Raw genomic sequence first — 26,600 nt, 5'->3', positions numbered from 1 at the left:
AGTCCTCTTGAAAGTAATCTATAGTTGTTGTAAAGGATGTTTCTTTGGCATTTCACATGCTGCCAAGCCTTGAGCTGAAATATGAGCATGTGCACTCAGTTAGGACTAACATCACCTTACAGATACAGAAGTAACCAGTCTGAATAAATGACTAATTTATAAAGTAGTTAATATTTTTTAATGTGGTTTAGTGTAGTTCTCTCCAGTTTCTCTCTCGGAAAAGTAGGAGGACTGGTTCTTGGAGGAGGTGGTGTTCAGATATTAAGTATGCAGATAGCTAGAGCCTTCGAGCAGAATGTTGCCACATAATTTCTCATTCTATGAAAAGGTAAAAGTGGTATCTGGCAGGTAGTTGTATGTAAGCTACTTTCTTATTCTGTTTATTTTATCTGCTACAGAGTGATCCTGCGTGGATTAAATATACCTGGCTTTTCCATTTAACAATACACACTCTTAACTGTATTGCTGGAGCGCTTATGCTGTTAGCACTTGGAATTTGTTGCAGTTTCCATAATGTCCCCTAAGTGAGCCTTTGCCTTGAGGTCGGTGGTGAGGCATTGGGAATAGCATTCAAGAGAAGTAATACCGTTCCAGCAAATTTACAGAAGGAAGAACACTTTTTTTGTTTGTATGCATGTGGATGTTTTGTAGAAGTCAATTGGATGTTTTCAAAGTACAAAAATCCTGATAGCAAACTCAATGCAACTGTCTTGGGATCAAAGCAAGTAATGAAAATTCTGTGTTAATATTCTATATTGTACATGAATATGTTCATGAAAAATTGATGTTAATAATATAGCTCATTATATCATTCTGTACTCAGTCCTTGGGTCAAGTAATTCCGATGTTATCTGCCTAAGACAAAAAGAGCAGAAACAGATTGTCTAAGAGCGCAAACCAACACAAGTAGCTGAAGAAGGGGTTTTATTGTCTGAGAAATGGTTCTAGGTAATTGAAGTATACTGTTAAGGTACATGAGGTTAGACATGTATTTTATAGGTGCTATGAATCATTCATTTCGTTAGACCTGAGTATGTGTGGTGTAGCTCTCTAGTGCACTTTAAATGAATTTGAATGTTTAGTTCTTAACATTTTGTACACTACACATGTATGGATATGTCGGAATTACTTCCATGCAAGGGTGTTAACTTGAAAGCTTGCTTTAATACTCCAGAGCTGTAGATTTTCATTTTAGACTGTTGTGGTCACAGAGGTCCTCTCTTAATTATTTTTAACAGATTATACTTGTGTTAGTTTTAGGACAAGAAAAGACTCCCTAATTAGAACAGTAATAGTCTTTGTCTTAGGGTCTAATGTTTAATAATATACTAACACTAAATACAATTTTTCTTCTGTTTAAAGACAGTTTTTGTAAACCCTTATGCATGGCCTTATTTTGAGCATGTGAACTAACTGAATTTACTCCCGTGCTGTGGATTACTGCTTTGATATGACCAAAGGTATTATCTTTAAAACCCACATATAGGTGTATTTCAGATTATGATTGAGTATTTCCTAATGCTTTCAAATATATACTTCTAAGAAGCAGATGCTTTTCAGAAGATGCAGAAGATACTCAAAAGAGAGGTATTTAAAAATCCACAAGTTGTTTTTACAAATTATGAGATACATCTGGTCATTTATGCAGAGCGTTATTAAAAAGCAGTAAAATCATATACTTGATTACACTTTCTACTGCATATAAAGTGAGACAAAGATGCTGCATAATATATCTAGTTAACCTTTTTTAAAATTAAAAGAATCCATATGATTGATCTGTCAATGTAAAGTAACTTTCTGAAAGCATGCCTTCCTTTTCTGTGGTTGTTAGAAAGAACATGGTTCATATAAACAGCCATTTTTCTCAGTGAAGAAAAAAACTTCCTGCAGCATTTTTTAAAAAATATTTGCCTAAAAGCCTACAGTCAGAAATCGCTCTTTGTTCATCCCAGTTGAACACTGAAAAATGAAGCAAAGTGATCTAAATCAAATTTACAAGACTGATAACCATGCAACTGGGGGGAGAGTAGCTACTGCACAACCTGTACTCTGTCAAGGGAATTTAATTATAGATGGTTATACTTGAGTATAATTGGTTAACGTGTGCGCCTTGCAAAGGGAGAATAATTTTCAGAAAGCATTGACAATTTTATATGTTTTTACCAGGATACTGTCAAAGGAAAGGGATTTTCATTGAATTTCATAATATACAGTTGCCTGGAGGAGGAATATCAATGAAGTGGCTAGCAGGGTGGGGGTTTTTGGCTACAGGAGTCTATATGTAAGAAGATGGGGGGGGGGGATCCTCTTTATGAATTTGCATATATTTAAAATTAATATATTACATTACTGTGCCATAGTGGGAAATAATTTTCCATAAAATATTGTGATATCTTAGTCTTTTGGACTGTACTAATTTTAAAATTCACATTTTTGAAAAACAGTAATGATCAAAGTTTAGATTAATATTCATTCTTTTTCCCACTCTCTGCTTTTCAGAAGTATGTCTGAGTAGAGTCAGAGGTGAATCTGGCTTGCTCTTTGTCGTTTCAGTCGAGACACTCTTTTGAAGAGCAGATTTTGAGAGCAGCTGTAGCTGAGATGTGAGGTCAGCAGAAGCTCAGAACTATGGGTTATATTGCTGCGTGGTTTTTTTCCTTAGTCTCTTAATGTGAACTGTTTCTAGCTGAGAGTTTTGTTTGTGAACAGACATGACGCTTGGAAGAGGACCAGCCTTCTCCATGCCTGGGGTATGGGTGGTCCTCGCCTCTGAACCCAAGTACGAGCAGCACTGTTTGGTAGTCTCGTCACTAAGTTCCTAAATCATTAGATGTAGTGGCTTCTGAGTAAACTGTTCTTGGACACCTCTTTATTTTTGTGCTAAACAATACAGAATGTCCAGATCTGAAGGCTCACTAATCAGAATTACAGAAGTAGGACTGCGGCAATGATTTCTGCGTGCTGTCATCGTTGTTTTAACTGATACTTTTATATCCTTGGCTGAGAATTGTACATTTTCTCAGTTGGCTGTTGCATTCCAGCATACCTCATGCATGGTAAGCTGACTCAAACTGCAAGCCTTGGTGTTGAAGAGTGGGAGATCACTGGGATGGTCAACATCTGGAAGCTGGATCTTTTGTCAATTTTCTCCTCTCATGTGAACAGTAAACCAGAGGTTCTGCTACCTTCTCCGTATCTTGCAAACCTGTAGTCTGTAGATCCATAGGAGAGGAAGTCAGTTGTACTTTATGGAGCGGGTAGAATGGACTCAAGGAGCAACAGGGATTGCCTAGAGTATAATTTATATGAAAACTTAACACAAGAGCCTAATATTTATTGGCATTTCAGTGAAGCACTCTCTCACTGTTAATGAGGAAGATCTGAGGCAACATCTACAAGGAGGACTACAGGAGGAGCCCTAGTGGTGAGGCTTCAGCCTTTTACCTGGGCAGATTTGCTCTTCCTGGGTTTAGAACTCTGTGGACATGTCACGCTCATCTCCCCAAGGTGAGGCTGGCATTTTATGGAGGGAGACCTTCAAACTCTGCAAGCTGTCTGGAAAGAGCAGTATCCCTGCCCAGCCCAGCAAGATCAGTATTAAGATTGAATTGACATTTTATCATTCATTTGGAGGAGTGCTGTGCTTTGTATCATTTTTGTACATGTTGGACCCTTTTAAAGTACAATCTTTTCTGTCAGGAGAGGGAAAATGGGGGACTCCGGATAACTGAAAGGGGTGCAATAAGGAAACAAATTCTATATGTCATCTGAACAGCAGCTCAGTCCTTGAAGTTCAAATACAGAAAGGTACAATTCTTCTCAGTACCTTCCTGGAAACAGTGCGTTAGAGAAGAGAGCACATGATGCATGACATTTAGTAGTGATTTTTCTTGAAAAGGGACCTTTAGGTTTTGAAGCTAAATAGTTTGTGCATGGTTTAGCACAATATAAAAAGTCCAATAACTGAAATGAGGCATAAAGCCTCATTTCATCTTCACCTTCACTATGTGCATTTCAGCACAACCTTCATAATGATGTTTTGCACTTCTATTGCCCATACAATCAAAATATTTCATAATGCTTTGGAAACATTAAAGAATGGTCATTGGCTGTAAAAGCACGCTGGGTTTTTTTGGTTTTTGGGTTTGGGGTTTTTTTTTACCTACTGTTATTTGCAGTAACCCAGAAGATAAGCGGTAGCAAAAGCAATTGGGTAAAGAAAGCAGCAACCTGTTACCAGTTCTCTTGTGCACCTCACATCATTATCTATAAAGCTGTTTTCACTGACTTCTTTTTTCAATGTGTATCTTTCCAACAGGACAAAAGGAGGAAGCGGGGTGTGTGTGTGTGTGTGTGAGGAATTAGACAACTCCTAAGTAGATTAATGGACTTGTGTGTTACTTGAAACAGCTTCTAACCAACCCCAAAAGTGAAGTCTTTAACTTAGATTTGCTCTGTGAAGTAAGTTTTTATTGCTTCCTCTGTCTTGTAGATGGTGGATGAGGAAACTGAAGCCCATAGCTTGTAAGTGACCTACCTGAGATGATAGAGCTGAGTTGCAGGCTGAGCTGGGCACAGAAATTAATCTCTTAACAGACTTGTGGGTTTCTGCCTGACCCCGGTTGGCAGAGAAGGCGCTAGAAGCACAGTTGTGTTTGCAATTATGGTTGCAGTGTAATTAAATTTGTTTTTAATGAATTGACTTGACTGGATCTTTCTGAGGCTTGAGATGCAGCTGTTCCACTGGAAACCGACTGAAACATAGTGTAGGATGTGGATGGAAATAGTTTTCTTGCTGGGGTGGGGCAGGTCTCTGGGAGGGAGGCAGTATATCTAGGGTTAAAACCTTTGCTTTGAAGGATATCACTGTTATGTGGACTGACCCCTAAAGTACACATCTTGTTGCTGCTATTACCACATGCAATTATGAGTTAAGTCTTTCTGCTTTTGAATATTTGTTCTTAATGCATTTTATGTCACACTGAGTTCAAGTGGGCTGTTTTTTCATTTTTTGCTATTCATTTTCTGTCTGTTCTACAGTGAGATTTCAAAGCTGTGATGGAAACAAAAAAATACTCTTTGGAAGCAGTGAACCAGAAGATTTCAGAGTAGGTGAAGATGGTGTGGTCTATGCAGAGCGAAGCTTTCAACTTTCAGCAGAGCCCACAGAGTTCATCGTGTCTGCTCAAGACAAGGAAACTCAGGAAGAATGGCAAATGAGAGTGAAGCTAACCCCTGAACCAGCCTTTGCAGGGCCTTCAGAAAAGGTAAAACAACTAAATTCAGCTGGTAGAAAAATGTATCTCTGCAAGCAGGCCTAAAAATAGGGATTAGATTCTGTCTGTCGTGCACATCTCCGTGAGGCAGTTTATGAATGGACACCTAGTGCATGCGAAGATGAAGCTTTAGAAGAACTGCACAATCTGGTGTTCTGTAGCTTTACTAAGGTGTGGAAAGACATGCCTTAAGTATATAGGATTCATTTATGTTGGAGCGTTTTGTTTGTGTAGTTTGAGATTTATACCTGAATTTTAAGTCGGACACAGTCATTTCTTTATTTTAAATTGCCTGAAAGTATTACGGTATTTATTCAAGCAGTTAAATATAACCACAAAATAAACAAATCTGTGCTAGCATGCATCAGTCACGTTTATTAGATGGGAGCTATAGATTCACAGCAGTAGTAGGAAAGCGTTTCTGGCAGGGAATATTGGCTTTGTCTTGTCCCTTCATAATCAAATTGGAGACTGTAAATTATTCATGAATCCAGCACCGCTTGGTAAGGAAGATAGTCTCCCTCTGCTGGAAGCTGCCATAGAACAAACCATGTACTACAACAAAAATCAGACCTAGCAATATACAAATAACAATGCATTTTCTTTAGAAAAACGGTATTGGGTCTGCCACTTTTTTCTGGTATATTACTTGCTGCCTGCTGTTTCTTACCTTCTCTTGTGAAGTGCTTGGTTTACAAGTAAAGAACAAAATTTATTCATAGATTAACATACCCGTAATAGGTGCATTAATGAGTATAATGTCCAGATAGACAGTGTGGTTATGCAAGACCCATTTCCTGAGAACAATTGGAGACCAGAACTGTGTAAACCTGTTTTTTGTTTGTTTACTTGATGATTGTTTTAAATCTGTTAAGCCATGTTTTTAACAAAGGAAATCTTGTCATTTTGTCTGTAAAAGTCTAGTAAAAGAGCAGATGCTTAGATATACCAGGGCATGCCCTGTGCTTTATAAACATCCAGTTCAGGCAGCTTTACCATCAACAGAATGTGGAGTAGTGGAATCTAGCCTTCAGCTGGGCATCTGTTTTTACTCTGTGGCATATATGATTAGATTTTTTTTTAAAAAAAAAGTTTTTGTTTTAAAAGATTTGGAAAACATTTTTGTTGCCCTGTCTCCACCCTTAAGCAAGTGCTAGATGTGTGCTGGCATCCAAAGGGTGAATGACTGCAGATCTAGAAGGGAATAGGAAGGGAATGTTGACACCCAGCAGAGATTAATACCCAATGTGTAAAGTGGGTCATCTACTGCATCCATCATGGCTGACATAGGTTTAAAATAATTACAGCATTAATTCTATGGGATTTAATAGGGTCATAAATATTTGAGACATTCCTTACCAGTATGTATTAAACTTCTCTTGGAACTCAAATTATATTTTAGCACACCCAGATCTAAATTTAATGTACAGTAGCACATTACCTGAACTGAAGTTCTAGCTAATGAGAAATACATAAAGGCATAGTATTAAATTCTGCAAAATATTAACCACTTTTCAGAAAGTGCAGTATAGCTTACACAGTAGTGCCATGGTATAAATGGTTTATAATTCCATTTTTTCCTCAAACTAGAATAAGAAAAAAAGAAAAGGAGTTCTTAAAATTTTGCAGTGCGGTTGTAAATAATACTGGTTATTATCATACCGCACTGTGAATGCAAATCAAACAGGTCTATGAACACAGAGGCAAGACAGCCTTTCAGTCAATTATGTAATTGTATCTAAGCTACTTTGTAATGCCTACTATTAATTCTCCTTCTAACATGTGCTTAATCTTATATCTTGTACCTGGGAAAGGACCAAAAGAAAATTGAAGACATCATATTTCCATGGCAACAACACAAGCACAACAGCCCTCTGAAGAGGCAGAAGAGAGACTGGGTTATTCCTCCAATCAACCTACCAGAAAATTCCAGAGGACCTTTTCCTCAGGAATTAGTTAGGGTAAGGAAGTTAATAGAAATACGGTTTCAGCGTCCCTTGAAGAGCTCTTCAAGAGATTTTGTATAAATGATGTCTTGTTCATTGTCCAAACATTTCATCAGTCTTTTGGGCTGGCTTCTGTTGTTACCTCTGCATAGCAGGCTTGGCTGCATGTACTAGGTTTTTTTAAGTTGTTGCTGTGCTCCTGCACTGGTGGAAGGTGACCTTGGTTCAGGTGGTAGGCACTGTGATGGCTTCCTTAAGTGGTTAAGGAGGATCTCTGCTGGTTCAGGAGTTCTGAAGTCTCCTGCACTGAAGTTTTCCACCTGGGAAAGAGTGTGGGGGTGAGCAGTAGGAGTGCACCAAGAGGCTGAGGGAAACAGGTTCTGATGGGCTGAAGACACCAGCTATTCCACAGGGCTCTGCAGCACAGGTGTGGCCGTTGCCAGGAGCCCTGTGCAGGAGAGGGCTTCCAACTATGGTACTGGTTGGTCATTCATGATCAGTTTGTTGAAACTTGGTAGAGCATTAGCCCAAGTTGATAGGATGTGGATTTGCTCTGTTCTGTTGATGTGCACACTGGTGGCTCCTCACAGATGCACAGCCCTTTAATTTTTCCCTTGGAAGATGAGACCAAAGTTCAGCCTTAAAAAACCAGCGAGTTTCTAAAGGGCTACTGCCAGTAGCAGAAGGCAGTCTGTAGCTTTGGTCTGGGAAGATACAGGAGGGAAGAAAACAAAACAGACTTTTTATTTCCTGTGTAGTTTTATGATAGTATATGTTTTCTCTAAGATCTAAACAATTCTGTTTAGGTTCAGAATACTTACTTGATTTGGTTTAATACAATTCATCCTATTATGAGAAATAAGCAGGGAAACTTTTATGTTCCTGAAAATTCATTGCCCAGCTTTCTGACAAAGACTGCAATCAAAAAATTCAAGCTTCATACTAACTTTATGCCATTTCCAGAATAATTATTTTCATAAATTTAGCCTGAAGGTGAAAAAAGAAGCTGCTGCTTGTCTTGGCAGCAGTCTCATCCACCGGTTATTTGTAGCTAATGTAAACATTGTCTTGTTTGAACACATAGATTAGGTCTGATCGTGATAAAAGCCTCTCGCTACGGTACAGTGTGACTGGCCCAGGAGCTGACCAACCTCCAACAGGCATCTTCATCATCAACCCCATCTCAGGACAGCTGTCTGTGACAAAGCCTTTAGACCGGGAGCAGATTGCTTCTTTTCATGTAAGACTTTAATTTACCATAAATCAGATTATCAAATTGAAGATTAACGTCTGCTTCAAACATGACTTGAGCAGCCGACATTTAGTTTTCTGTGAGATATGGTTTGAAGAGTTTGTAGCAGATTTGTATTTATTGTACTTAATAAGGCTAACTCTTACTATGTTTAAGCAGCTTAGATACATTAACATACGTAAACAGTGATTAAGTGTATTTAGATAAAGTAATTTTAAAAGATCAAAATATTGATATTGTAGCTTATATTTCAAATACAGGCCATTGATCACAGTCTCCATGGTATTGTATATTTTTCAAAAGTTTACTTTTAATTCAGCAATTTAAATTAGGATGTGACTGCTATTAGAATTGCAGCAGCTGTGATTTGAGAAATGGATGGGAAGAATAACCTACCAATTTTCATTTTCAGGAGCAAATCTAAGCATTTTAATGGAATTGTAAATTAGGTCTGTCATCTTATGAAAATGATATTCTTTGCTCTAAAGAAATTGACAAAGTAGACCACAGATTCCAGTAGCAGTGGAAAACGAAGGTTTGAAGGAAGGGGGAGACCAGGCTGTGGCCTAAAGTTGTCTCTGCTTTTAAGAGACCACACTGAAATCATTACAGAAGTCACCCAGCTCCTAGAGAGAGTTACCAGCATGACGTGGATTAAAAACTTAAACCTGTGCTCCAGGAAGCCCTTCGAGTGCTGCCCCTGAACAGAGGATGCAGCAGGAGGTGTCTGGGGTCGGCAAGGGGAATGGTTCTCACATGAGAACAGCAGCTCTGGCATCCATAAGATTTTTACTGAATTTGGCATTGGCAATTCAAGATTTACTGACTTAGGAATTTGCATTTACACGAGTCATTTCCAGAGTGGTGAGTTAATAATGCCTTCTTACTCCTTTCTAGTAGGTTTGTAGCTAGAAGATACATATGTGTTTGTATATATATATATATATATACATACATACTGGACTTCAGCAGGACTGCTACAGGAGAAAGTTGCTCTTTTGCCTCACAGTTGGCGGGCTCTGGCCTGCATACATAGGTTTACATATTCAGAAAATACTGTATTCCTTTATTTTTGGCTGTCCCAATTCAAGATGATTTAGGTAAACCTGACAGTCAAAGGTAGTTACTCAGCCCTTTTTGACAATCAAGGCATTAAATTTAAGTGTCTCAGTATCTTTGAAACTCAGTCCATAAACTTTAGCTTAATTTTAGCCTGGAATTTCAGTGTGTTTACTGACTGATTTATCACAAGGCTTACCTTGGTGTTCAGGTAACACAAATGTGTTCTATATGCTTTCTATTCTATATGCATTCATGTCTACTCAATATACACAGTATCAGTCAAGAATTTTTGAAAGTCATGTCAGTGTTCATTCCCTGTGGATTACTAATAAATTGATAGCTGTTTAAAATATATCTGCATACTTTTAGAGTCTGTTTTCTAATGGTCATTATTAAAAACAGAATTATAAAAGACAGTAGGCATTGGTGTTAAATCAAAATTACATGATCTAAAATAATTTTCAGCAAATCAAACTAGTAACTCCTGTAACTTAGAAGAGTTTAGAAGTCTGAACAGCAGTTCCATTAGCAACCTGAAAACTTAAAAGATGTGTATGAAGGAGCAGTGGCAGATCACAAAATGCATTGAGCTAAAAATGTCTGGCCTGAAATGTCCTATTATTGTATCTATTTGTGCCTGTACATTGTGCAAATTCTAATACTTCCAACAATTTTTGCAGCTGAGAGCACACGCAGTGGATGTAAATGGAAACCAGGTGGAAAATCCTATTGACATCGTTATTAATGTCATTGATATGAATGACAATAGACCTGAATTCTTACACCAAGTTTGGAATGGGACAGTCCCTGAAGGATCAAAGCCAGGTAATAAATGGCCTTTCAAAATGGGGGGGGAGGGGGAAGGGAGGTATACAATATCATTTTCAAGGTGATGAAGGGGGGTGCCTTTGGACCTTTTATTACTTTCAAAGGCGACTTTAATGTGATGAGCAATATCTCAGATACTGTCTTACTATTCCACCTTATTTTTAATTCACCTTTTAGCATGCTGAGATTAGTTTTCAAAAGAAGAAAGGTTTATGTACATAAACTAAAGCAGAGAAGGCTTTAAGAATATGACTCTTCGGTTCCTGTTTTTGAAAATCTATTTATGTTACAGTTCTTACAGCTATGTTCATGATAGCCATTAGTTAGCAGGTCAGGGTATAAGAGACTTCCGAAATACCACGAGATCCAGTTCTGAATCTCATGGACTTTGAAAATACTGGGATTTGAAATCGAACAGTTTAATCTGAATTCTCAAGAAAACCCTAATTGTTGTTCACATCTCATTAAAATTCTGATCAGCTCAGACTGAAGTTTGCACTATGACTGAAACCACTCTCTTAATTCTCAGTAGTGCAAATTGCATTTGTTAGTAAGGTTAGCACAAGAAATGCATTTTCTCACTTTGCAATGTTGACTTGGCATTTGAGATGGGTCTCGAAGACCTTTGAAAGAGTGTCATTTACACTGATTTTCAGTCACTATCAGTATGTGCAGCAATTCTGAACATTAAGTATATTTCCTTTGGCCCAATTAATAACATTTTTATCTAAATGTGAGAAGCTTTGTTGTTACAGGAATGTTATTTATGGCAGAATTGTGGGATTTCATTGTTTATGGAGCTTCTTCAGTTATAAGCGAATTGATACTTTATAAACAGAAAGTATTTTTATCTCCTCTTATGTATTTTAATTACTCTGTTGGTGATTCTTGGGTTTAACTAGTTTGTTTTAAATAAGAGAAAGAATGTGCAGAGTTTACCAAAAGAAATATATGCTTTGACCATTGCTTGTAAGTGATCTTGTGTAATCTGAGTAAATTGTTTATATAATATCAATTATTTATCCTGCTGCTAGGAACCTACGTGATGACTGTTACTGCCATTGATGCTGATGATCCTAATGCACAGAATGGGATGCTGAGATACAGAATCTTGTCACAGGCCCCAAGCAGCCCATCTCCAAACATGTTTACAATCAACAACGAGACTGGTGACATTATCACTGTAGCAGCTGGCCTTGACAGAGAGGTACGGAAGGTCTTGATCCTGTAGTCTGGGTTGTACTTAATATTGTGAAGATGCACGTTTTTTGCTGGTGACTTGCAAAAATATTTCTCCCCCTCCCCGGTCTGAACTTTCCCGCTTTCTTCACCCTGTTGGCACTGGTCATTGTCCTAGGCCCAGAATATAAAAACCTTCAGAAGAGGAAGTTAGGATAGGGATGAAAACTGGACCCACACATTCTGGATGTGTAATCACTCCTGGTTCCGTGGGATCATGGAAAAGATCTTGTCTCATAAGCCTGCTTGCTCTTAAGGCACACGTACACACTGAAGCAGAGCAGTGCATGTAAGGAGTTCAGGTGCTTGACCTGGGTGCTGAGGTGGAAGGTGTTCATCAGCTTCGACCCTTTCCTCTTGCTGAGCTCCGTGGGCAAAGAATAAATGGAAAATGGAATCGGCTATAAGTTTTATTTATTTTGGAAGGTCCAGGAGAATGTCTGTGCTCCCTCTGGTCCTTTTCCTTGCTTTTCATAGAGAGCTGGTAAATATCTGAAATCTGGATGCTGTGTTGCTAAATATACAGTAATCCCCTGATTTGAATTTTGCTTAATAAAATAAACCAAGAAAAATATTACCAATTTTAAAATTTGAAAAACATGTTTCTATAGATGCCTCATAATAAGTAATAAACCAGTTAGTATTAGAAACCGCACAGATAGAGATTTGTCTTGAGGCCTGGACACACATACAAAACCTTTTTTTAAAAACAGTAATTATAAAAAATACTGTCTGACTGTTAGTAATTCCCTGCTACATGCTCGGTAAGTCCCATTCTGTCTAGAGAGTCTTTCACTATGCCCACCACTGAGAGAGAAGGTGCCAGATCCCCTGCTTTGGTTCACACATCTGTGAGGTGGAAATATAAATATTTCCCTCCGAACTCCAGATCTGTCACATGGACTAACTGTGCTTTTGAACCACTTGAAAACTTAACAAGAGACAAGCATTGTTTTATAAACAAACTGTAAAATCCAAACAAATCTTTTTTTCAACACATCGTGTTTCAACTTCTGTTTTACTAACCTCGTTTTAGCTCATTAAATCTGAAGGTTTTTTTAAACTAGATTTGCTGTTTGGCTTTTAGCTCTTTGCTTATGCTTATTTAAAACAGAGAACAAAAATACTTTCTGATGCTCTGGGTTGGCTATTAATATTCTGATCCATTTCAGTTTGAAAGGGGCAACCAGAAGATCTGAAAAGCTAAACGGACTGTTGGATATTGCAATTAATTTTTGAAGTTTTATTGATGTTCATTCTATTTAAGTTGGTTTAGAGGAGAATGGATTTCAGGAAAGGAAAACCCTGAACTTTACAGTATTGCCTTATTAAATTAAAAGAATGATGGGCAGCTTTGCCCTTGTTTTTAAAATCCCCTGACCATCTTTGACAGCTGAACTTTCAGAAGGACATAGCGATAACTCTTGAGTTTTATTACTTAGTGACTAGCTGTACCAGAGTGATTTAACTCAGAAGAAACCAGCTGTCTGTGGAGCTTAGACTCTTGCATGAACAGTTGGAGAAGCTATGTCATTTGCCATCAGTTTTCCTGATGGATCACTGTACTGATACCCAAATGAGTATTTATAAACATTTCTTGCACATGTTGAATATTAATGATTAATGTTAAATCATTCAAATATTAAATGTGACTAATATGAGATAAAATGGTTTCCTTCCGAAGCCATTGCTTTGCTTCCTTCATTTCCTGCGTCATTTTGTGGGAGTCAATTATATTAAAACGACCAGGAGTCTAGAAAGCCAGATCTGAATTGAGCAGGTCTTCTGACAGGGGGTGGGGGAGTGCCTTGTCGCACAAGGTTACTTGTCCACGAACCTTAGCTGAACTACCCACTTCTGCCATTCTGCCTTTTCTCTAAGTCTTGACTGTCTTTGTAAAGCCTAGTTAGGCACATGAGATACTAGACACAATTTCAAATTCTTAAATTATGTGATACGTTATTTATAGGCACATAAGTGTTGTAGGCATTAAAAAAAAAAAAAGTGGTTCCTCTGATAGCATGCCTCATCTGCTAGTATTTTATGTTAACAATGCATTATCTGTGCTAATGTGCACAGGAGAAGAGTTGCTTAGGTAAGGGGACTCAGCTAAAGGCAGAAGAAATCTTTCACTTGCTATCCCAAAAGATGCTGTTTCATGAGATCCAGCTGTTCTTATTTCTTCCACTATTGCGGTGGAATTCACTTTAGCATTGAAATATCTGCCTTACTGCTGGAGGTGCCAAAGAAGTTAGGCAGGGTACTTAAATTTACACACTGACATTCCTCCCTCACATGAGGTTAATTCAGTGAAGTGCTTTTTTATTTGGCCTGTTTTGAAGTGGAAAGATGTGACCTGATGAGAGGTCTGTGTTCTTTCTTGAAGCTGCCAGTTTGGTTTTGGATGTGTTGCTGCAAAGTCTCTGTGCAGGCTGCTGACACGCTCCACAGCATATCCCTGGCTGCTTCTCAGCCCACAGTAAAAAGAGGAGAGCCACCTCCCCCAGTTTCTTCTCCATGCTTGGAAAGTTGTGTGCTTGTTGATTTCTGAAATTTCATTCCCAGCAATTGATCTTCTGTGTGTGAGTGCTGGGAAGGGAGAAGAGGAAACACACATAAACAAATATACACTGTCTTTTGGGGCATTTGGGGGGGAATTTTCTAGTGCACTTCTTTTGGAATTAAATAAGAAGATTGTACAGAAGTCGAGTCTCCATGTAATGATAATAATAATAATAATGGAGTTTCCTTAATGAAATTTGCTTCTTGGGATCAATGTGTTAAGACCCAGATGAATCAGAAGCACCTGCGATTTCAATAACGTAGAATCATCTGGCTGCAAGATTTGTTTCCATACTGCTCTAGATTTTATTGCTTCACAATAAGTAAAGTATATTTTTTTCCAAGATGAAAGTGGTAAAAGTATTTCTTTGATTCCCTTGTGGCTGCTTCTCTTGTTGTTGTCATGAAGGAAGCCTTTAGGATTTTTATTTAAGCCTTCTGAAGGTCACTTAGCAAGTGTGTTTTCCAAGCCAGAATTCATATACATATTTATGCATTATGAAACATATATCCTGCATTTCTGTATAAATAATACTCGTCTTGCTTTTTTAAGGAACCATGTGGTGTATATGCAGTAATACACGTTTGGGGTGTTATAAGGGTTCCTTTTGTGAAAGAGGACATGAGCATAAATAAGTTTCAGTGGGAGTCAAAGATTTATGCAGCTTAGTTTAAAAACTTTTTTTATTCAATAGCTCATATTTGCTGCTTGGAAGTGTGCATAACCATTAGATCTTTAATGTATGTTGTAGTGTCTGGCCAGAATTTGAAAGGAAGTTAGATACTGCCAGTGGGATTGACCTTGCTTATTTTTTGTACCGATACCCATAGCCGTTTTTTGTAAACTGTTTATGTGAGAAGTTATCTGTCATATACCCTAGTCTTTAAGTAGTGGGAGAAAATAAGGTACCAAGTGGGGAAAAAATACAAATGCTTTTCTTTAAGTATTTTTATTTTGCCAGAAGGTTTTTGCTGTTGTTAGTAAACCATTCATGGAAGTGGCATTTCAAAGTAATAGCAACTCCTTATGTTTGTGCAGTTTCTTTTGGAAGGAACTGAATAGCACATAGCACTCTCCAAGCTAGGAAACCGAGCTGCTGTATGGAAAAGGATGCACAATATTTGCATTTCGTAGTGGAAACTGTCAGCGAGTTAAAATCAACTTCTCGGCAACTCCACACAGAAAACATCCTTCTATTTTATTATTTTTTTTTAATACAACCTTCTCGACTTTGCTTTAAACAGCAAGCCTGTTTGAGGTCAGGCCTGCATTGGGCAGTCCCAGCCCCGCTGCCGCCTGGCTCGGAGGGCCATTAGCTGCCGCACATGGGGCGGGGGGGCAGCGGCAGCCATCTTCGGCCAGGGCGTTTAATGCTTAAGGCAATAGCCCATGTGGTTGTGCCTTCCCCCTTTCTGCCGGTGCCCTTCCTCCTCTCTGTTGGCCTAGACATCTTTGGTTTCCATAGCGATTGCAAGAAGCTGTAACAGCAGTTTTATACTTGGGCTTGGCTGAAACAGAGCCCTGGCAGCTGCAGCCGTTTGGCCAACAAACTTACCTTGGCTCGTCCTGCTAACGGCTTTTGAGGACTCACCCGGTTTCAGTATATGCTGCGTCCCGGTTTTTAGCCCATTTGAAAAGTGTTGTTAAATCTGTGATAATAGCATTAATTGTATAAAGTGGTTTTGGCTTTTTGAGAGTAGGACGCAGGCAATCTGTCCTCATCTCGGTGAAAAAAATCAGGCAGTAGTTCAGTTTAGCTAGATGCAACCTGGTGCTATATTCCTGCGGCACAAACTTTGCTCCTTTCTTTCTGGGTGATGTTAACTAGAATAAACAGTGTGATAGGCTCCACTGCTTAGTGAAGTGCAATTTTGGGAACACCTGCTGTCCTATGGTAATGTTAGTTTTGTCTAAAACTTATGTCGATGTCACTTTGTGTTTTAGAAAGTACAACAATATACATTAATAATTCAAGCTACGGACATGGAAGGAAACCCAACATATGGTCTTTCAAACACAGCAACTGCTGTCATCACTGTGACAGATGTCAATGACAATCCCCCAGAGTTCACTGCCATGACTGTAAGTACGGGGTGGGAGTAACTGAAGGATGTGCGTATTTGTAACCGTTCCCCACTTTTCTCATTATATTCACAGACAGTAAATATTTATTGCTTATTAAATAGTGTACTGGCAGGCAGAATTGAAATACGTGCAGAATATATATCCCTTAGATACAGTATTCTGCTTAGGCCAAAAGGCAGAAGCTGACAAGTGAATCAAGCCATCGGTTTTCTGGGTGGCCTCAGGTAAACCTCATTAGATGAATTGTCAGAGCTGCAGTGAAGGGAGATATGCTCTCTAACATTGATGAATGTTCAGTATGGTGTGGCTCTTGTGTGCTTCTGCAGCTGAGGTGTAAAATGTTTTCTTGGGTTTTGCAGTTCTACGGGGAAGTACCGGAAAACAGGGTGGATGTGATTGTAGCAAATCTGACGGTAACGGATAAAGATCAGCCCCACACACCTGCTTGGAATGCGATGTACCGAATGACCGGTGGAGACCCGACAGGTCGATTTACCATCCTGACCGATCCCAATAGTAACGATGGGCTGGTGACTGTTGTGAAGGTAAGAGATGCTTGCACTTCAGGGAATTAAGCAGAGATGGAATAAGTGGGGAGAACACTGAGGGGGAGAAATGTGAACTCCTGAGGCCAGCATGATTCTGGGAGGAAGGTTAAATGGATGGGCACCGTCTTACGAAAGTTAGCCATCCACCTCTTGGAGCATTTCCCTGCTTGCACTATCAGTAGTATTCCAACTGATTGATTTTAAAAATCAGGCTAGGTAGTTGAAAGTGACAGATTTTGAAGCTGTATTTGCCAAAAGATAGGAATTAGTCTGTGAAAAAACATTTGCTTAGTATTTGCTGCTAGTATAAAGAAACAGCTTACAGCCTCCTGGCCTCCATTAGTCGTCATGCTTGTTGTCTGCATTTTTTATGTCAACATGTTCCCATTAAGGAACAGATACAGGCAGCTGTGGCACAATCAGAGAGGAAGAAGTGATAGGTGGGAGGCCACTTGTACAAGAGGCTTTTAAGGACTGGCTATTTTTAAAACCTCATTTAAATACCTTTTATGGAATAACCTGCCTGTCTTCATTCTCTACCCAGCACAGCTCTGTGTTGAGAGGTGACTTATTTCAAGTGATAATAACAATGTGATTCTATAATTAAACCTGCCAGGCAGTAGCCACCTTTCCTCATGGCCCTCTGATAAAGTGTCTCATCTCTGAGTTGGCCTGTTCCGGTTTTGGCTGATCCACTTACAAAGTCAGCCGTGAGATGCCAGTGTTCCCATTGGGAAATTAAAACTTTCACTTTTTTTTTTTTCCTTCATGTTTTTCCTCTCCCCCCCCCCCCCCCCCCCCCCCCCTTAAAATCTTCTCATTATCTAGCTGACAAAAAGATACAGTCTTTGTACAGCTATAGTGGTAATTCACACTGGGGGTTTTTTTTAAGAACTGCCTCTGTTTTATAACTACACTTCCCCAGAGGTACCAATTGTTATATTGCAGTCTTCCAGCAAGAATTACGTGTCTGTGCTTTGTAGCACTCCTTTAAGCACCCAGACATGGGAAGAGTTGGAAGCCTGCCAACAGTTTTTATTGGCAGTGCGATGAGTTGATCTGTCAACCTGTAATGAAGATTGGATTGTCTCTTGTCACTGACTGCATACTGTCACCTGCCAACTGCCCCTGTAAGGTACAGGGTTCCTTCAAGCCTAGAATCAGCGTGAGTAGTACAGTGCATAGTACAAAGGCGAATCAGGGCTTGGGGAATGCCTCACCGCTGTGCAGCATGACAGAGGAACTCTAGCCTCGAACTGCTTTTACTCCTTAAATTGGACTTCTGGCTCAGTGAGGAAGTTTCCAAACTGAAGGTTGTCTGGACTGTGTAGATCGGAGCTGTAGGTATTCCAAAAGCAGGATTAGCTGGGATCACAAAGAGACTTTCTAGTGAAACATTAAGGGCCTGGGAATCTCTGATCCTATGGGGCTAGGTATGGTCATGATCTTGTTCAAAGGAAACGTTCATCCTCATAAGAGAGAGAAGGCAGGGTTCTCTCCCCAGCAGAGCTCCTCAGGAGGCACGTCTGCACAAAGCTGGAAGTTTCTACATAATTTTCTGATGTAACTACTTGTTTCCTCAGTTAGCTGTGATGGCAGTACCACAGTAAGTTAAATCCAAGAATGACAAGGTTTCTAGTTGTTTCTGACTTCAAAACTGCTGCTTCTGCTGCTAAGCAAAACCCCAACCCAGTGTCATGTTGAGATACTACATTTATTGGGCTCTCTTTAGTCTCTGTGGTCATTTCTGAGAAAAACAGTACAAGTAATGTTTAAAAATGTTCTTTAAAGTAAAAACATTATTGTGTATCCATCACTAGTGTGAGTAAATGTTAACACTTCCTGCTCTTTGCTTTTCCCAGCCTATCGACTTCGAGACCAACAGGATGTTTGTACTTACTGTAGCTGCGGAAAATCAAGTGCCTTTGGCTAAGGGGATTCAGCATCCTCCTCAGTCAACAGCAACTGTGTCCATTACGGTCATTGATGTGAACGAGAGTCCGTATTTTGTTCCAAACCCTAAGCTTGTACGTCAAGAAGAAGGGCTACTTGCTGGTAGTATGTTGACAACTTTCACTGCTCAGGACCCAGATCGTTACATGCAGCAAACCTCTCTAAGGTCTATATAAACATTTTACAGTTGTTTAACAGTTAAAATGCAGTATCTGTGTTATAGAATGGGTGGAGAGCAAAGAGACTGCATATGAAATGACTGCATTTACCATAGCACACAGCTATACCAATACCTCCTATGTGCAGTGCTCTCTGAAGGGATTTTTGGCTGTAGAGAAGGTGACCTGACCAGCATGTGTAGATCTGTAAACTGGGTCATCTTCTAATGCTAAGTCCCACTTCGTCAAGGCAGAATGCAGTTATGCATCTGTGTTAAAGTATACATGACATCCTGACATATTCAGTCAGAGCAGACACACGCTTGTGTGAAATAAGATCATTTGCAATTTAAACTAACCAGTAATTCTGACATGGCAGCTGAACCACATCAGATTGTAGACCGAATCTGAAGGGTTTTCTTCTCATTTATTCTCCAGCAATGCCAAGTGCTGCTGTAGTCTATGTGTGAACTCTTGTACTGATAGCTATGATCATAATTGGATCATGATTTGTCCAATGTCTGAAACTATGGTAAATGAGAAAAGTTAAGAGAATAAAACATTGAAATCTTAAAGCATGCTTTCTCATACCTCATTTAAAACATGGTAATTCGCTGCAAAGCTAAGGCACAGCAACGGCCAGGACTCACATTCCTAGCTTACCCAACAGCTTTTGTAGCTCATGTAGAGGAAAGTCCAGAACTTACTTTCTGTCTTTCCTTCCAAAATCAAGGTTCTTATAGATTTTTTTCCTCTTAATTTTTGTATACTGTTGCTGATATTTTGCTCGTTTCTGGACATAATCATCATAGACATGATAGCATTAGAACTTAAGGATATATGCATTTTTAATGACCTAAGATAGCTTGCACTTGATTGATGTCAGAGGGTGAATTTATCAGATAGAAGGATAGTTTTGAAAGACACTCCTCTTTCAAATTAATATGAGACATGCAGTACAACCAGGGTCTCTAAAAAATTTACTTTAAGTGATACTGGAAAGCACTAGAATATTGTGAGTTAGTGCTACTCTTAACACTGCTTATCCCTCTCTCCTGCTCTCAGCACTCTAGTAAGCTAAAAGGTAGTATGAACAGCTCTGCAGGTATAGAACAAGCGAGGGGGAGCCTGAAATAAATATTTTAATTGAGTGTGAGTATGAATATCACATAGTTTATGGTAATTGTGTGATTTCCTCCAGTTACATGATAACTTATATGGGAGGGCACTTCAAGCATCTAAACATAGGACTGTTTTTTTAATGTGTATTTTCAAGAATTTTAGCAAAAAAGCTTAATAAATGGAAATCTGGGAAATATTGTCTTCAAATTCCAAAAATATGTTCAGAATACAAATTAAAATAGTAATTCTGTCTTTGTTGTTAATATTCGTGTTGGCAGACAAATAACACAACTTGTGATCAAATACACAGGTACTCAAAACTTTCAGATCCTGCAAACTGGCTGAAAATTGACCCTGTTAATGGACAAATAACTACTACAGCTGTTTTGGACAGAGAGTCAATATATGTGCAAAACAATATGTATAATGCAACGTTTCTAGCTTCTGATAATGGTGTGTATCAACATTGTATGTTTTTTTAAAAAAGCTTTCTTCTGTGTGATTGAATGACATTCAATTTTACTGGGACAGAAAGCGATAAATATATGCTTAGAATACATCCAGTTGGAAGTCTGTATTAGTATCAGACTTTGTATATTTCCCAGCTACTTGAGGAAGTGGGCTGAACAGTAATTCTATAAGTTTGGGGAAAGGCACTGGCTTAGTTACATTAGTCAAGTTTATAGAAAACTGAAAAAAACGTGCACAGGAGTGCAGTAGGCTGAGTGAATGCACAGCACAGGTTAGCTTTACAGGGAGTAACTTGTTGGGGTAGGGGTATTGTATTTTTCCACATTCAGGTTACAGAAGTGCAGAAGGGAAAGTGTCTTTTCATTATCAGTTTGTTAATGATAATTAAGAGTCTCTGCTCAGATATGAGTCTTGATTTCTGCTTGAGTGCTGTACTATTCATAGCTGATACCACAAAGATGGACAAGTGCAGTTACGAACGTTCTTGGATTAGAGGGAAAAACTGAAACACTGAGGCTGTTTACCTTGGAGAGGAGGCAAATTGTAAAATTTTGCACACTGATGCGGTATAACAAATCTAGATCAACTATTTCTATCTTTTTGATTCTTTTGAAGGAAAAAAAAATCAAATGGAACTGGAAGATTACTGGGGGCGTGTGTAGAATGAGAACCATTGCTAATTATACTGAGAAATTCAGTGCCACATGTTCACATAAATGTGTGACTTTTGTAAGGTTTACGGAAGCATCACACATTTGATATGGATAGCAAGAATGTCTAGAAGTAGCATGCTGAAAGTTGGTATTAGAAAGAATTTAAATAGCACACTTGTGGTAAAGAGTGATCATAAATATTCAAAGTTACAAAAAAATTTCTCCAGAGGAAAAACTATCCCAATTTTGCACGTTTTTCTTTGAGGCACTTGACACGGATTGTCTCTGGAGATGAACTGGCTGTCTGATCAAGAAAGTGGTTGAGTCCCTGATCCATAGATCTACAGTTATTTGCTGAAGCTTGCTGAGTAGGGCAAGTTTTTTTCTGAGAGCAGGTTACATAAGAATACGCGTGTTAAGCAGGAGCAGTGACAGTGTTAGATTGGCTTGGTAAAGACAGAATCCCCAGACTGGGGTGAACCATCTGTACATGGTAATTGAAAAGTTTTGGTATAGCTTCATTTAAGTAATTTTGCAATTGGAAACAGGTTCAATGCTGGTTTCTTTTCTTTAAGGAATTCCTCCGATGAGTGGAACTGGCACACTTCAGATATACCTGCTGGACATCAATGATAATGCTCCCCAAGTGAATCCAAAAGAAGCCACAACTTGTGAAACGCTACAGCCTAATGCGATTAACATCACTGCTATAGACCCTGACATAGACCCAAATGCAGGCCCGTTTGCCTTTGAGCTCCCTGACACACCTGCTAGCATTAAGAGGAATTGGACAATTGTTCGAATTAGTGGTAATTAACAATATAGAAATCTTAATAATTTTAAAGAAACTTTTGCATATGCTTTTCTGTATTTTACTTCGGTGTTATTTTGCAACGCACATGAATTTGCCTAATATGAACAGGAAAGCACCTTAGTGTATGTCCTCCAAAGAACAAGGAATTTTAAGAAAGAAAAGATGTTCACAGTAATAAAGAAGTCTGTTATCATGAGTGTCATCTAGTGGGTTGAACAATAAGTTAACACAGAGCTCAAAGATGAGCTGTTTTTGCCAGTGCTATTTTAAACATGAGGATGAGCAGTACATTACTTTTTAACAAGTGCCTTATTTTCACACACAGGTGATCACGCCCAGCTCTCTTTAAGGATCAGGTTCCTGGAGGCTGGTATCTATGATGTACCCATAGTAATTACAGATTCTGGAAATCCACATGCTTCTAGCACTTCTGTGCTGAAAGTGAAAGTTTGCCAATGTGACATAAACGGAGACTGCACTGATGTTGACCGGATCGTTGGCGCAGGGCTGGGCACTGGTGCCATCATTGCAATTCTGCTTTGTATCATCATCTTGCTCAGTGAGTACATAGATCTCTTTTATTCTTGTTTTGCAAGTACCAGCTTATGTTTTAGTACCTTGACAAAGACGGGGGAGTAATTAAAGACTCAAGTCCAAGAATTGTTGCTGCTTAGTTTAATGTCTTGGACAGGTATTAATACTTTCCAACAGTAAAGGATTAGCAGTCAGCGAGACAGATCATCACTAGCACTTGTGTGACAGTCAAGACCCACAGTGGGTTTGTGAAAGAGAATTTCCATCTATGCCCATGGGTACTTGTTAACGTTACACCAGCAAGTGACCAGGTTGGAGGTGTGATTAGCCCCAGACGTCTAGTTGCTCTTGTGCTGCTGGTACTCTGTAATTTGATGCCACCCACAATGGGTAACGGTGCCTTTAAAGAGTTCTCTGTTGTTAACCGCCACTGTGCTTCAGATTCATGTAAGTAGGCTATTTGAGGATTTTGGAAAGTAATACATCACAGCCCTTCATATAAGGCACGACAAGCAGGCAGCCATGCAGAAACAGAGATGTGTACATTTAAGCACTACATAAAGCTGTGCTAGTATTTTATTTTTGTGTCAAGTGCGTTCAGTAAGGAAAATGACTGAACATCATGACTAAGTGTGTGTCCAGTGTAGTAAATTATCTGCTAGCTGTCCTACACGTTATGGTTAACGTGATTTCTGATTGTGGTGGAACACAAGGAAGGGATTAACCTGTTCAGAGTATAATGTGCACCTAGTCTATAGAGTGTACAAAATGGTGGAAAGGAGTAATTTAAATAAATAAATAAATATATTTGAGCCTGGCTAAGCCCATAGCTGTGCACAAGTACAGTACAATTATTTTCTTGATACGAGATACACTTAAAATGTTAGGTATTGGATTAACAGAGCCTTATTGAAACTGTAAAGTCCTTTAAGATATTCTTCATATATTGACATTCTAGATACAGTGGAATTTCTTTCGATGAAGATCATTGTAATTGGAAACATTCCTATTGTATCAGAAAATCATTTACTCACATTTATTCTGTTTTATTTCTCATTCTCTAAATGCCACTGTGTTTTCTTCAACCTTGATTCTTCTTACTTATAAACATGAATCTAAACTTAGGCAACAATATGGTCTATTCTCATGGACTGCTGAGCCGTATGCCAGAATTGCCTAAGCTTGATAATGTTCCAATGTCAGAATTACTTAAACTGTATAAATTGCTATATATTCTTGGGACATGGCATTAAAAAAATATAAATAATGTAATCTTTTGGAATTCTTGCCATGACTGGGGAGAATCCCTTCTGAATCCAGTGGTTTATGAAGTTTGGTCTTTTTTACTTCTTTTCATGACAAATTCATTTTGCAGATGTGGAATAGGTTTGCGACTTATGACCTTGAATATGTGATTGATTTCTACAAATTGCCTGTAGTAGGTTTAGTTTAAACATCCCTTGCTTAAGCTGCCTTCTATTAAATATTTTATTAAAAAAAACCAACCAAACAAACAACAGAAAACATCATCCAGAACAGTCAAAGCTGACCGTCTTGGCACTTTTTTTTTTCTTTCCTTTTTTTAAATTTTGATGTTAAGTTTGTACAATTTTCTGTGGCTGTACTTCAGAATCAAGATGTGGTTTTGTGTCTTCCTTTTTTCAATGTAGTTTTAGTTTTAATGTTTGTGGTATGGATGAAACGCCGTGATAAAGAACGTCAGGCGAAGCAGCTCTTAATTGATCCAGAAGATGATGTGAGGGACAACATTCTGAAATATGATGAAGAAGGTGGTGGAGAAGAAGATCAGGTGAGGCATGATTAATAGATTTGCACTTCACTCTGCACTTCATTTTGTTTCCATTGACACATTATGATAGGTAGTTAATTTCTGCATTAAATGCTGAAGGCAATAAGTAATTTTTAAAAACCTGAAATATATTGTTGTTTTTTCGTATTATGTTTTGCAGTTCCAAAAATACCAATTGCTTGCCTTCTGAATGAGATGTAAAACCAGTATCTTGTCCACTTACGTTCTACAGCATTCTGACCACATTCCATCTGAGTCTCTTATATTTAAATGAAAATTAACATCCAGTCTCATTGCAGTTTGAAAACCTTCTTCACCCCTTGTCTGGAATCCTGTTATACAGAATCACCAGTACAGAGTGCCCAATATAGTCTGTTCCAAATATGACCCTTTTTCGGTGGTGGGTGAATGCCTCCCTAGATGTACAGTAATGTTGGCTATTGACAGATTGGCCACTACTGGGATTTCAGCTTGGAAAGTATTTATGTTTCAAGTAGCTGTCAGGGCACATCTGTGTTTATTCAGATACCTTTCCAGGCAGGTGCCATATGCATTTACTCTCATGTCACCTCTGGTTGAACCACTGCTTATATGTCAGAGGACTAGAAGTGATGTGTACATGCTAAGAATAGCTGCTTTTTCTCTCTCTCTCTCCAAATTAGTGATTTTCTAAGCAGTGCAACTTCCTTCCTTCAGAGGAGGTTTATTAAGTGGTTTATGAACATGACAAAGAGTAGATTTATGCACTTTAGTAGTAGTAGAAGTAAGTAGAATAATTGTGAGGGGAACAGTGCATATAACAGAGCCTAAGAAATTTTCCAGTAAAAAGCCTTGAAAAATTAAGTGTATTTCTTCCACATCCCCAGTCACAGTCATCCGGCACTTATCTGAGAAGTGTCTCCCTTCACTGGTACAGACATTTGTATCTTCCCTCTGCTCGCTTGTTTGTCTGAAATTTGTGTTCTTATTTTCACTTAATTTCCGTGGTTCCTGCATTTCCCCAAGTACTGTTCCTACTTCCTGTCTTTTCTGCATAACTTTCTTTCTAAGCAATATGCAAAGGAAACTTCAGTTTATGTAGTTTTGGAAAATTGCTTATGTTATGTTATTAAGTAAATTGAGGACGGCCCTTTGAATCTATGTATCTATTCCAGTTGTTCGTACACAGACAATTTGAGTACAAGAACTTCATCCTGTTTGTGCATCTTTTACTACACAGAAGAGTTAGAAGCTTAAAAAACATGAAGAAAACTTCGTCTTGTGAGAACTAATTTTCCAGTTCACATATTCTCCAGCCCTTGTTCACCCACAATTCTCTGGAGAATCTGTTTGGTAATTTTCATGTGGTTTTGATTTTTAGTTATTGTCCACACAACCCTCAGGACAGCCAGTAAGTTTCTCAGAGTATATATTGTTCATTGGGAAGGCACAGGTGATGCTAGAGTAGTGTCGGGGAAGGTTGTGCCACAGGTCAGAAACTTTAAGCATTGTAACAGCATATGGTGAGAGTAATATCCTTAACAGTTCAAAAATGGTGCTGAAGTCTCTCTTCTGTCCATCTTGTACTGTGCTCCTTTCCAGTGAAATCACTGTCTTTGCAAGAGGTATGGTCAGGGTAGTACAGCAGGAGGTAATGTTGTATGAATGCTGTGGAGATTAGCAGGATGTAAACCATCCATAAATGCAGCCTTTCATTAGCAGTGAATGAGCATAGTGCAACAAAAGGGAAAACTGTCAGTGGGTGGAGTAACAGTAAAGTGATAAGAAATGTTTAATTAGGATCATTTCTTCTCACAGTGAGCAGAGGAAGCGCATAGATACAGAGCGGTTTAAGGGCTTTATAGAAAATTGAATGATTTTTAGCCACAAAACCCCTGCTTGCTTTCTTAAGACAAATTTTAAGGCCACTGTTGCAAATTAATTATCTTAGCTACCAGCCACATAGTTCAGATACACTGGTCCCTTTCCTGATTCATTGAACAGTAGACCATAGTGTTTGAAGGTATAAAAGGTCTTTATACGCTCCTAACAAATGTTGCAGGAAAAGAAAATAAATGCTTGTACGAAGTGTAGCAAACTTTTAATAACCACTTCTGTAGAAAGAGGTTTAGACCACTGTGTAGGCAAAAAGTGGGTATGTTCTCCCACAGCTCCAAAGTTAGGAATTTGTGCCTGTCCAGAATGGCTGAATAGAAAGAACAAACTTTTCATGTAGGCACGTAATTTTCTGTCTGCAATGGATGATGGAAATAAGTTCTGTCTTGCTTTTCCAAGAGGTGATTTTAC

The 26,600-nt window shown here is 38.7% G+C and overlaps 1 protein-coding gene across 2 annotated transcripts in view; it reads left to right on the top strand.

The window, feature by feature from the left end:
• CDH2 (cadherin 2) overlaps positions 1-26,600 on the top strand; it is a 120,241-nt gene that overhangs the window by 75,101 nt on the left and 18,540 nt on the right. For both annotated transcript variants that reach the window (XM_040587537.1, XM_040587538.1), the window contains exons 3-14: positions 5,041-5,267; positions 7,091-7,237; positions 8,307-8,462; positions 10,217-10,361; positions 11,399-11,571; positions 16,111-16,248; positions 16,611-16,796; positions 18,662-18,918; positions 20,343-20,485; positions 21,732-21,965; positions 22,296-22,529; positions 24,175-24,314. In XM_040587537.1, coding sequence (XP_040443471.1) covers positions 5,041-5,267; positions 7,091-7,237; positions 8,307-8,462; positions 10,217-10,361; positions 11,399-11,571; positions 16,111-16,248; positions 16,611-16,796; positions 18,662-18,918; positions 20,343-20,485; positions 21,732-21,965; positions 22,296-22,529; positions 24,175-24,314 — 2,180 coding nt within the window. The remainder of the gene's footprint in view (positions 1-5,040; positions 5,268-7,090; positions 7,238-8,306; positions 8,463-10,216; positions 10,362-11,398; positions 11,572-16,110; positions 16,249-16,610; positions 16,797-18,661; positions 18,919-20,342; positions 20,486-21,731; positions 21,966-22,295; positions 22,530-24,174; positions 24,315-26,600) is intronic.

Source organism: Falco naumanni, chromosome 3 (genome assembly GCF_017639655.2).
Source record: "Falco naumanni isolate bFalNau1 chromosome 3, bFalNau1.pat, whole genome shotgun sequence".
Taxonomy (NCBI): domain Eukaryota; kingdom Metazoa; phylum Chordata; class Aves; order Falconiformes; family Falconidae; genus Falco; species Falco naumanni.
The sequence above is the reverse complement of the archived record's forward strand: the minus strand, read 5'-3'. Positions and strand labels throughout refer to the sequence as shown.